This window comes from Hypanus sabinus, chromosome 19 (assembly GCF_030144855.1).
Source record: "Hypanus sabinus isolate sHypSab1 chromosome 19, sHypSab1.hap1, whole genome shotgun sequence".
Classification (NCBI taxonomy): domain Eukaryota; kingdom Metazoa; phylum Chordata; class Chondrichthyes; order Myliobatiformes; family Dasyatidae; genus Hypanus; species Hypanus sabinus.
In genome coordinates, this window is record NC_082724.1 from 70,871,427 (window position 1) to 70,884,585 (window position 13,159).

At 41.3% G+C, this 13,159-nt stretch overlaps 1 protein-coding gene across 1 annotated transcript in view; it reads right to left on the bottom strand.

The window, feature by feature from the left end:
• LOC132378167 (5'-nucleotidase domain-containing protein 2-like) overlaps positions 1–13,159 on the bottom strand; it is a 90,592-nt gene that overhangs the window by 26,288 nt on the left and 51,145 nt on the right. Inside the window, exons 9-10 of the mRNA XM_059944903.1 lie at positions 8,893–8,994; positions 8,227–8,308 (exon numbers count right to left, since the gene is read on the bottom strand). Coding sequence (XP_059800886.1) covers positions 8,227–8,308; positions 8,893–8,994 — 184 coding nt within the window. The remainder of the gene's footprint in view (positions 1–8,226; positions 8,309–8,892; positions 8,995–13,159) is intronic.

The following is a 13,159-nucleotide window of genomic DNA, read 5'->3' on the forward strand; positions in this document are numbered from 1 at the left end:
TAACACGCTCCCCACTTCTTTTGCCTGCCTCCCTGTCCTTTTTGAAACATCTATAGCCCAGCACACTCAGCAGCTGTTCCTGCCTCTGAGACATCCAAGTCTCTGTAATGGTCAAAATGTCATAGTTCCATGTATTGATCCACACTCCAAGTTCACCCACCTTGTTTATGATACTCCTTGCATTAAAATAGACACATCTCAAACCATCAGGCTGAGCGCATCTTTGCTTTATCATCTGCCTATCCTTCCTCACAAACTTCCTACAAGTTGTCTCTACATGTGGACCAACTGCTCCATCCTCTGCCCCTTCAATTTGGTTCCCACCCCACCGCAAATCTAGTTTAAACCCTCCCCAACATCATTAGCAAACCTCCCTCCCAGGATATTGGTTCCCCTCCAGTTCAGGTACAACCCATCCCACTTGTACAGGTCACCCCTTTCCCAGAAAATTTTCCAATGATCCAAGAACTTGAAACCATGCCCCCTGCACCATCTCCTCAGCCACTCATTCATCTGCGCTATCTTCCGGTTCTGAGTTTCACTAGCTCATGACACTGGGAGTAATCTGGAGATTACCACCTTGCTAACTCCCTAAGCTTGTTGCGCAGGACCTCTACCCCTCTTCTGCCTACGTCATTGGTACCAACATGTATCACAACCTCCGGCTGCTCGCCTTCAAGAATATTCTGCAACCACTCAGAGACATCATGGACCCTAGTATCCGGGAGGCAACACACTACCCTGGCGTCTCTTCCACTGTCGTAGAATCTCCTATCTGTCTCTCCAGCTGTTCAGTCCCTGATGACTATTGCTCCACCTGACTTCACCCTCCCTTCTGAGGCTCAGAGCCGACCACAGTGCTTTTGGTCTGGCTGCTGCTGCCTTGCTCAGTTAGGTCATCCCCCTCAGCTGTATTCAAAGGGGTAGACCTGTTGCTAAGGGGAATGGCTACAGGGGGACCCTGCACTGACTTCTTTCTCCCTTTACCTCTCTCAATGTTCACTCATCCATTCCCTGAATTCTTCACTCTGGGTGTAGCCACCTGCTTCAAAGTCTTACTGTCAATTGCTCTGCCTTATGGATGATCCTTAGTTCATCCAGCTCCAGATCCTTAATGCGGTCTTTCAGGAGCTGGAGTTGGCTGCACTTCCCACGGGTGTAGTCATCAGGAAGACCATCAGGTTCCATGAATTCCCACATCCTACAGGAGGAGCATTCCACTGCCTCAAAAAGGCGGCATCCATCATTGAAGATCCTCATCACCTAGGCCATGCCCTCTTCCCACTGCTACCATCCAGGAGGTGGTACAGGAGCCTGATACACACACTCAACATTTTGGGAACAGCTTCTTCCCCTCTGCCTTCAGATTTCTGAATGGATATCGAACCCATAAAAGCTACCTCACTATTCTTTGCACTACTTATTTAATTTTACAAAGATTGGTGGAGGGGCAGGTAGGGTTGAGGAAACAGATTGGCTGCAGAAGGACTTAGACAGATTAGGAGAATGGGCAAGAAAGTTGCAAATTAAATACAATATTGGAAAATGCATGGTTATGCACTTTGTTAGAAGAAATAAATGTGCAGACTATTTTCTAAATGGGGAGAAAATCCAAGAATCTGAGATGCAAAGGGACTTGGCAGTCCTTGTGCAGAACACTCTAAAGGTTAATTTGCAGGTTGAGTCAGTGGTGAGAAAGGCATTCATTTTAAGAGGTCCAAAATATAAAAGCAGGGATGTGATGCTGAGGCTTTATAAGGCACTGGTGAGACCTTACCTTGAGTATTGTGAACAGTTTTGAGATACTCATCTAAGAAAAGATGTGCTGGCATTGGAGAGGGTCCAGAGGAGGTTCACAAGGATGATTCTAGGAATGAAAGCGTTATCACACGAAGAATGTTTAAAGGCTCTGGATGTGTACTTGCTGGAATTTAGAAGGATAAAGGGGGAATCTCATTAAAATCTTTTGAATGTTGAAAGGGCTGGACAGAGTAGATGTGGAAAGAATGTTTCCCATGGTGGGAGAGTCTAGCCTCAGCCTCGGGATAGAGGGGTGTTCATTTAAAACAGAGATACGGAGAAATTTCTTTAGCCAGAGGGTGGTGAACTTGTTGAATTTGATATCATGGGCAGCTGTGAGGGCCAGGTCATTGAGTGTACTTAAGGCAGAGCTTGATAGGTACTTGATTGGATAGGACATCAAAGGTTACAGGGAGAAGGCCAGGGAGTGGAGCTGAGGAGGGGAGAAAGGATCAGTCATGATTGAATGGCAGAGCAGACTCAATGAACCAAATGGACTAACTGTAATCCTATGTCTTATGGTCTTAATTTATAGTTTCGATTCTGTATTGCAAAGTATTGCTGCTGCAGAACAACAGATTTTCTGGCAGATGTCAGTGATATTAAACCTGATTGTGATTCTGATATTTTGGTTGCCTGGAGTTCATAATGAACATTTGGAACAGCAACCAGCACTAAATATTTAAATGAGTTCTGTTAGTTGGTATGTATGTAAAAGCACAAGTTGAATGAACCACCATAAATCACCCGTTGTCTTACAACCCTCACCCCAACTGTGGAAGAGTCTGCCATTCCATTGCTGCCATCAGTAAAACTTCCCACCATAGTGGGACAGGTAATTTATTTAGAAATAATGTTTATGTAAAGTTTATTCTCAACTCAAATGGATGGACTAAATATATTGAAGCAATATTTTAACTTCATTAGTCCACAGGACTCGTTTCCAAAATGCATCAGGCTTGTTTAGATGTTCCTTTGCAAATTTCTGATGCTGAATTTTGGCTGCAATGAGCAAAGGTATGTTTGGAGAAAAAAGGGTGCAGAATTTCATGAAAAGAACACCTGTCGAACTGTTAAGCACAGGGGTGGATCGATCGTGCTTTGGGCTTGTGTTGCAGCCAGTGGCACGGGGAACATTTCACTGGTAGAGGGAAGAATGAATTCAATTAAATACCAGCAAATTCTGGAAGCAAACATCACACCATCTATAAAAAAGCTGAAGATGAAAAGAGGATGGCTTGTACAACAGGATAAAGATCATATAACACACCTCAAAATCCACAATGGACTACCTCAAGAGGCACAAGCTGGAGGTTTTGCCGTGGCCCTCACAGTCCCCTGACCTAAACATCATTGAAAATCTGTGGATAGACCTCAAAAGAGCAGTGCATGCAAAACGGCCCAAGAATCTCACAGAACTAGAAGCCTTTTGCGAGGAAGAATGAGCAAAAATCCCCCAAACAAGAATTGAAAGATTCCTAGCTGGCTACAGAAAGCGTTTACAAGCTGTGATGCTTGCCAAAGGGGGTGTTACTAAGTACTGACCATGCAGGGTGCCCAAAACTTTTGCTTCGAGCCCTTTGCTAAGAGAGGAATGGAAAAAAGGGAGAAAAGAGATAAGGGAGAAATCACACCAACGCTGTCAGGTTGGAGGCTGCCAGGTGCTGCTCCTCCAACCCGAGGTAAAAGAGAGCTGCCAACATTGGAGGTACAGCCTGAGCAGAGTGTCATCTCCAGAGATCTTTCGTATTCTGCTAACACGTACCCATTGCCTGCAGTAACAGGAGTGCTGGCACACTGCCCAGCACAGTCAGTGCAATGTTTAGGACAAGGTGCTTTCAAATGACCTCAAGGTTGCAATTCAAACATGCAGCCCAGAACAACTTTTGTTTTGCATTCTCACGGTCTATTTACAGTCATAGAGCAGAGAGAGAGGCCCTTTGGCCTGCTGGGTCCATGTGAAATGCTCAGCAGAGAGAGAGGCCCTTTGGCCTGCTGGGTCCATGTGAAACGCTCAGCAGAGAGAGAGGCCCTTTGGCCTGCTGGGTCCATGTGAAACGCTCAGCAGAGAGAGAGGCCCTTTGGCCTGCTGTGTCCATGTGAAATGCTCAGCAGAGGGAGAGGCCCTTTGGCCTGCTGGGTCCATGTGAAACGCTCAGCAGAGAGAGAGGCCCTTTGGCCTGCTGTGTCCATGTGAAACGCTCAGCAGAGAGAGAGGCCCTTTGGCCTGCTGGGTCCATGTGAAACGCTCAGCAGAGAGAGAGGCCCTTTGGCCTGCTGGGTCCATGTGAAATGCTCAGCAGAGAGAGAAGCCCTTTGGCCTGCTGGGTCCATGTGAAAAGCTCAGCAGAGAGAGAGGCCCTTTGGCCTGCTGGGTCCATGTGAAACGCTCAGCAGAGAGAGAGGCCCTTTGGCCTGCTGGGTCCATGTGAAACGCTCAGCAGAGGGAGAGGCCCTTTGGCCTGCTGGGTCCATGTGAAACGCTCAGCAGAGAGAGAAGCCCTTTGGCCTGCTGGGTCCATGTGAAACACTCAGCAGAGAGAGAGGCCCTTTGGCCTGCTGGGTCCATGTGAAACGCTCAGCAGAGAGAGAGGCCCTTTGGCCTGCTGGGTCCACATGAAAAGAGCAGAGAGAGAGGTCCTTTGGCCTGCTGGGTCCATGTGAAACGCTCAGCAGAGAGAAGCCCTTTGGCCTGCTGGGTCCATGTGAAACGCTCAGCAGTCGGTTGCTGTGATCCATTTTGCTTCTCACTACTTTCCCATCTCTCACCTGCTCTCTCGAGGGAATTTACAGCAGTCAATTTTTCTACCAAGTTGCACAGCTTTGTGATATAGAAGGAAATGTGGTCCCACATGGTCACAGGAAGAATGTGCAAACTTCAGACAGACAGGAATACACCAGTGTCCGACCTGCAAGTTACTATACAATCCCAGCAGCTACTTCAATGCACTTCATCCTGACATGCACAGTGGTTGCTTGTCAATTTGTATGTGTGTGCGTAGCTTTTCATTGATTCTACTGTATTTCTTCTTCTCTGAATGCCTGCAAGAAACTGAATCAAGGGGTGACATAAATGTACTTAGATAATAAATTAATTTAAACATTGAACAGACGTGTATTCACACCCTTGCTCCCCCACCCCCCATATCTGAATCTCATTTAGTCAGTTTCTGTTTTATTTCGGTATTTTCCCTTCACATTTACCACACTTCCATCTTGTACCATTATAAACACAAAGTACACTGCAGATGCTGGGGTCAAAGCAACACATATAACATGCTGGAGGAACTCAGCAGGTCGAGCAGCATCCGTGGAAACGAGCAGTCAACATTTCGGACTGAGTCCTGACGAAGGGTCTCGGCCCTAAACGTTGACTGCTGGGTTCCACGGATGCTGCCCGACCTGCTGAGTTCCTCCAGCGTGTTGTATGTGTTGCCTTGTACCATTATAGGTTGCTGAAGTATGATGATGGGAATTTACCACCAGTGACCAATATCTGACCTCTCTATTTTCCAGCCACTGACCTTTCTGTACAAAACAAGTTCACCATATCACTAAAGTGGCATACATGCTGCTTGCAAGTAACGTTTGTATAAAAAGACACAGGATTGACAAGCCAAGATCGAATTGATACTTCTCTTGCTTAATAAATAAAAATAATAATAAACCAAATAGATTGGGTTTTAGTGTGTAAAGAATAATAACAAGTAGAAATATATTCAAAGTGTTTGGTCCTATTCAACACTATTCCCATCTCTTCCTTGGTACCTTGCTCAGTGGAGCAGCTCAGTCACTGGACAGCACGGTAACTTCTTCACTACCTCCAGGCAGGCCTTTAGTTAATTGAGGCCCATGGCCAAGAATCACTGCCCACAAAGACTGTCAATTCATTACAATTAATTCATTTCAAATTATGCAATGGATTTCAATCATTAATTATTTGTCTACTTAGCTGGTTATATTATTTGCATGTTCGCCACGAGACTTTCTGCAACAGACACTATTCTAAGCTCGGCCACGAGAAGATATTAATAAATGGTTCAAAAGAGACAAGGATTCTCAAGACATCCTTGAAGAAATGCAACATTCCCGTCAATTCCTGACTACTTGTGCACCATGACCAGGGAGAGTGGAAAGGAGCATTTGGGATGGTGTTCAGAAGCTCTGGAATACTGAAACAGACACGAGTGGAAGGAGTGCATAAACTCACAAACTACATAGAGGCTCGCCACCTCCTCTCCCCCATCCCCCACCCCTGCAAAATACTTCACTTCTCACACTGGCTACTGCAGTGCAGAAAGTCACCTTTGACCCTGAAGGACTGCCTAAAAGAATGTAAATCGTCGATGAAATCTTCGACCATCGCAGGCACCTGTTTTCAAATAGCTCACTAGCTGATTTATGTGCTGCTGAGATACATAACAGTGATGTATCCTGGGGTCATAAGGTGTTTCAACAACAGACTCCCTCGGCCAGCTGGGTTGATCAGACCCTGGCTTGTGTCCAAGTAGCACTGGTCCACAGGTGACTCTGTGACAGTCCCAGTGGCTGTTCCCTTTGCAGCCCCGTAATGCCAGGTTCTACAGGGTGAGCTGCAAGCTTCCATAAAGAACAATGAGGGTAATAAATAGATCATCTACATTTTTGTGTGCATTTAGCAATGACTGCCTCACGCATTGAAAAATATCTAATGCCTTCAAGGATAACATCTTTGGAAAAAATTTCAAATTCTTGAAGGTTATTGTTGAGCTCCTCAAAACACAAAATTCCAGCCAAATGACCCTGGCGAGTCCCTGCCTGTAATCAGTTGTTAGGGTAGTCAACAGAATATCCTTTTCCAGTTAGAGAAATTACTTTATCGCTATTGGCTGCTCGTTTGTCAATAAGCAAACTAGGGTTAAAATTCCACGTCCTCTCCTTGGACAAACACAGAAAAGGATGAAATTAGATAAAGCATGCAAGCCAACCCCAGCAAGAGTTTAGTGGAATACTGCAGACCTTTTGAGTCATATTTCAATTGTAAAATGGTTATATAAAAGGAAAAATGCTCTTATAAAATGAGAATATTACTACCATAGAAACAAAAACAGAAAATGATGACTAAGCTTAACAGCAACTGTGAAAAGAGAAACATTTAATATTTTATATCTTTGTTACTGCTTTGCTTTCTCTTTCCATTGATATTGTCCAACACGCCGAGTTTATTTAGCATCTTCTGTTTTCATTTCAGGTTTCTAGCTGAAGATATGCACAGAAATATTCACGAATCATTGCAACAGGGCAGTCAGTTCCAGATCTATCTAGACTTAGTGGAGAATTGGTCCTTCAAGCCCAACGAGCTGTAATGACCAGCAATCCTCCAAATTGACACTTGCCTCATCACAGGACAATTTACAATGACCAATTAAACCAACAAACCCATAAATCTTTGGACTGTGGGAGGAAATTGGAGGCAACCTAAGCAGTTCACAAGGAGAACGTACAAACTCCTTATAGGCGACACCAGAATTGAACTCTGGACTCCGGAATGCACTGAGCTGTAATAGCATCAGAGTAACTGCTGCCCGGTAAAACATAAAACCAACAACTTACTAAATCAACATGCGGCATACTGAAATGGATAGAATACACTTTAGTTACAGCTTAAATGGAATAGCCAATCATACGGAGACTAGCACCATCAACAGAAAAAAGATAGTTCACGATTTTGAAATGAAAGTGTTAATATCAGGGACACAGCCAGGACTGAGCTGATCATTAAAGAAACACAGGATTTGCTTCTGAGTATTACAATCCATGTCTACTTTCTCTCAACTTACAAGCTGGAGTTGAATCAGATATCACAAAGGTTTGGAGCACATATAACGCCTGTTCAATTTGGGCTCCTCAAACAATATTGATAATCTAGCTGGGTGCAAGTTCTACACAGCATTTGCAGTTTTCCTGTTATTGATCACAGATAACATGGCACATTCAATCTTGGTATCCAACACTAAATAACTTCCCAAAAGGAAAATAAAAATTGCCGAATTAGGGTTAATTAATTTATTATTGTAATGAGCCACACAAACTCTCAACGGGTTGAGTAGTAGCCTTACTGCTTTAGCTTTTGAGTTACACATTCCCTCAAGGATCCCCAACAGAAATCAGGAAAATTTGATTTCTTAAAGAAAGTGCTCAAGTCCCATAGTCCTGGTTTTGGATGTTTATGTTAGACTAGACTGTCCAGCTTTAGTTTACAGTCCCATTCAGAAAAGAAATGAAGTCACTTCACTAATTCTCATTTTGACCGATTGTTTAGTAAAGTGAAAAACATCAGTTTGAGAACAAGTCAGGTGTCCAGTAGCCAAGCAGGCATCAACTTGAATACCTTTTGCGAAGCAGTTCAGACTATTGTCGAACATACAGTAGACCTATTATTCTGACCTGTTTATACATCTTGCCCTTCTCCAATGTGCTGATTTTGTCCCACTGAAGTGTACCCATGTCATCCAGTCTTCGGAAAGGCCTGGCAAAACAAAATAAACCATTGACCAGTCAGAAATGATAAAAAGGAAGAGAAAAGTTGTAGCCCAGGTTAGTCATAGCCCATGTTACCAATCATAGCAACAATGAAAGTGTAGATACCCATGTTGTTCTTAACTTGTATTGTCTGGCTTTTAATGACTTTGCTAAAAAAATTATCAAATTTCATGTTTATCATTGCATCAATTACCTTCTATTTACATGAAGTGTAAATCAGTTTTATCAATATACATTGACCTATCGAACTGTACGTAGATGTATACAAAATAATTATGTACACGATCAGTGTCTGAAGCAATATCCTCCCATATTTCCCTTCTTTATTGCTTGTACATTGTGATGGAAATGCAACATAAAAATTTTTACTCCCCTGGATGTAAGAAATAAAATAAAATCTAAAATCAGATCAAAAACATATTCATTAAATACCTTTAATCTATCCTTTTGACGATAAATAATTTCATACATGAGAAAGAAAATCACTGTAGTCCAAATAGAGTTAAGTGTATTATTTTAAGTCATTATATTTTTCTATCAAAATTATCCCCCAATTACTGTACCACATACTTGCGCTTATCTGTAAAAAAGCTCGGCTTGTCGGCTTGAACGATCACCAAGTCAAAAAGGTCCCGCCAGTCTTTGCCCACCATGTACTTCATTCCCTTGTCACTGTCCAAGAAGAGTGGATATTGAAAATCACCTTGTCAATACAAAGCCGCACTGGTACACACACCTAGTGGCTACTTTAGACCTGCTCATTAATGCAAATATCTTATTGGCCAATCATGTAGCTGCAACTCAATGCATACATTGCATGTAGGCATGGTCAAGCAATCCAGTTCAGACCAAACATCAGAATGGGAAAGAAATGTGATCCAAGTGATTTTGACCAGAACTGATTGTTGGTGCCAAACAGGGTGGTTTGAGCCTCTCAGAAAGTGCTGATCTCCTGGGGTTTTCACACATAACAGTCTCTAGAGTTTACAGAGAAACATCCAGAGAGTGGCAGTTCTGTGGGCAAAAATGCCTTGTTAATGAGAGACGTCAGAGGAGAATGGCCAGACTGGTTCAAGCTGACAAAGGCAACAGTAACTCAAATATCCATGCAATACAATAATGGTGTGCAAAAAAGCATCACTTTTTTTCTACCTATCTGTCTATTTATTTATTTAATGCATTTTCTACAACACAGCAAAAAAAAAACCCAAAAACAAGATAGGAAATTAATACAGTGCAAGATAAACATGCAATAATAATATAATTCACAATAATAATTGAAAAAGCACCCAAATTAAATTCATGTAAAGTTAGTGGCCCCCCATCCCCGCAAAGAAAAAAAAACTCCAGACCAACCACAGCAAAATGTAGGAGATACAAATCAGAACATTCAAACCTCCAAAAGTGTAAATACAAGTGAAAACAGAAGATAATAATGCCTACTACCAAAAAAAAGCTGAAAGTAAGGGACTGAAAAAGAAACTTAATCAGAAGAAAGGTTATGAAAATATTCAATAAAAGATCCTCAGACCTTATGAAACTTTATGTCTGAATTAAGAATTGAGAAGTGAATTTTTTCAAGGTCTAAACAGGACATAATATCATTGAGCCATTGAGCGTGTGTGGGTGGGGCAACATCTCTCCATCTAAGAATTAGACATCTAGCCAGAACAGAAGCAAAAGAAAATGTTCAACGTTTAGTCGAGCTCAAATGTATATCCATCTGACCCAAGGAACCGAAAAGAGCAATCAGAGGGTTAGGTTGATAATCAATTTACCTATCTTGGTATTACAGTTACAAGGAATTTTAAGGATCTTTTTTGTGAAAATTTTGCCAATCTTTTGCATTCTACAAAACAGAGCTTGTCACAATGGTCACCTTTATCTATGTCATTGGTAGGTCATGTTAATGTTATTAAAATATATATTCTCCCTAAATTTTTAATACTTATTTCAATCTATTCCAATTTTTATTTCTAAAACCTTTTTTGATTCCTTAGACTATTATTTTGTCCTATTTATGGAAGGGTAAGTGTTCTAGAATTAATAAAGCTTACCTTCAAAAATCTAAAAAAGAAGGCGGCATGGCCTTACCTAAATTTCATTTGTATTATTGGGCAGCTAACATTCGTTGTCTTACCTTCTGGTCTTTTTTTCATAGCCAGTCTGACCGTCCTAATTGGGTAGCAATGGAGCTGAATTCCACTAAGGATCTCTCCATTTCTGCACTTCTTGGATCTGCACTCCCTAGTAGTTTGCCTAGACTAATTGTTAATCCTCTTGTTAGACACACTCTGCGAATATGGGCCCAGTTTAGGAAATTTAATGGTTTCTATGGTTTTTCCCTTTCTAGTCCTATTTTACATAATCATCTTTTTTTTCCTCTATGCATGATTCAACATTCTATGATTGGTATAGAAAGGGCATTAGGTATTTTGAAGATCTTTTCATTGATAATTGTTTCGCATCTTTTCAACAACTTTTTGCTAAGTTTAATCTACCTAATGCCCATTTCTTTAGATACCTCCAAATTAGACATTTCATTAAACCTTTATTACCCAGCTTTCCTGAGATGCCTGAGAAAAACGCTATGGACCTGTTTCTTACTATTAATCCATTGGGTAAAGGCTTAATATCTTTTATTCGTGGTAAATTAGTACCCTTACTAATTAGCCCCTTTGGATAAAATCAGAATGGCTTGGGAGCGTGAGTTAAATATTCCCTTATCTGATGTGGTTTGGGACTCAATTCTCAAGTCAGTTAACTCAACTTCTCTTTGTGCTCGCCACTGTCTTTTACAGTTTAAGACTGTTCATAGGGCCCATATGTCCAAATCTAAATTGTCTTGATTTTACCCGAATGTTAGTCCGGTTTGTGATAAATGCAAAGGTGGCAAGGCTTCTCTCATTCATATGTACTGGACCTGCCCTAGTCGAGAGAAATTTTGGAGAGATGTTTTCCTATCTTTATCTCATATTCTGAATTGCCACTGAGGAAAGCATCTCTGAATACACAACATGTTGAACCTTGAAGTGGATGGGCTACAGCAGCAGAAGAGGACAAGCATATAGAAATATACTCAGTGGCTCCTATACAATACTTCCCATGCCTAACGATGTGGCTACTGAGCGTGTAGATTGGTATTTTTTAGACAAAGCACTTCCATTACATTAGCCAAATTCTATGGTTTTAGCTTAGCAAGGTTTTGTCATTTTCAATTGGATGATAATTTGATTTAGATGACTTCTGGTGATATTCAGGAATGCAATATTACAAATACTTTCAAAAGCCAGGTCTGGAAAAGGAAAATCAATGTAATTGGCATTAAAAGGCTGAGCTTTGCACCCAGTGAATACCCTCCCATCAATGATCAAAACGATTGGTTCAAGCAGAGAGTTAAACAACCCTCTATTAATGACCTAGTACTATCTTTGTTAAATGCCTAAAACACTCCAAGAAATGTGTTTACAGAGAGCTGGACAGAATGTTTTTGCTCTACTGTTAATTAGCAGGATCAATGGTTAACAAAAACAAAAGAAACACAAGTAAAACTAAAACTACTGTCTGTTACATTCAAATTCTTTACCCTTGATTCTGTCAAGAACAGAATTCAAATAAAGAATTATATTAAACAAATGTACCGCAGAATTATGGTCACCATAGTGGAAATAAAATAATATGGTATGACAGCACTGAAAAAAAGAGATTTCTTTCTGAAATACAAACTCAAATGTAGAGAAGGCAAAAATTGAAGAAGCACAGCAGCTTAGGAAGTTGACCTCTTGACCTCAGGAAACCTTTATTAAAGGTAGTTGTACGGAAGATTCTGTTAGTTATTGCCATCGAAAAGGTACAAACAAGACCAATGATTAACCAATAAAAAAATCAGGAGAAACGTTACTGAATAAAAGATGTGCTAAGAACAGTCAGCTTATAACCACAGAGTAGTCTTATAACTCTGCACATTTAAGGAGAACTAAATACACATGGACGAAAGGTCTAGAATGATGATGAGTACAGTTAGATTGAGTCAACTAATGTAAAGTATAAAAGCAGTAATGACCTAGACTGAGTAGCTTGCTTTGGCTGTAAATTTTAATTAATGATATTGCTGTCCTCAAACAGTTCATGTTAGAACTACTTTGGGCACAGCCAATTCAACTTCCGAGTCAGCAATTTGTGACTGCAGTCCAGGAAACATACAAAAGCAGAAAGATGACTTGAATTCTGGCACTGCAGCTGAACAATATCAAACAACTTTGACAACCTGGATTCAAAGACCAGCTTTATTTTTCATGTGTTTGTTGAAACATGCATCGATGACCAATATGTGATGGGATGACCTTCAAGCGTCACCAACATAGTATGCCCACAACTTACTCACCACAACCCAGAACGTAGGAGGAAACGGAAGCATAGGGAGGAAGCCCACATGGTCACGGCAGAGGCAGAGTTGAAGCCGGGACGCTGGCGCTTTAAAAGTGTTACACAAACCACTAGGCTACTGTGCTGTCCTTTTGTGCTTCTTTTATTACCTGGAGTTTCAGGAGCAGCTTTTTAGGTAATCAAACATGGTGATAAAAGGCCGATGAAAAATTTCTAGTCTCTTTGCTGCCTATTAAATCCAAAGAACATTTCAAACAAGCATATAAATGAAGAGCAGGTCGTTGTCCCTACAAACCTACTCTACCATTCAATAACTATGGCTGCTCTCACTAATCACATAACTGCCAATCCCGAGAAAGCTTTCATCCTTCTACTTAATAAATTTGAGCTTACACTGCCTTTTGAGGAAGAGAATTCCAAAGACTTGCGTCCGGAAGAAAACTGTTGCCTT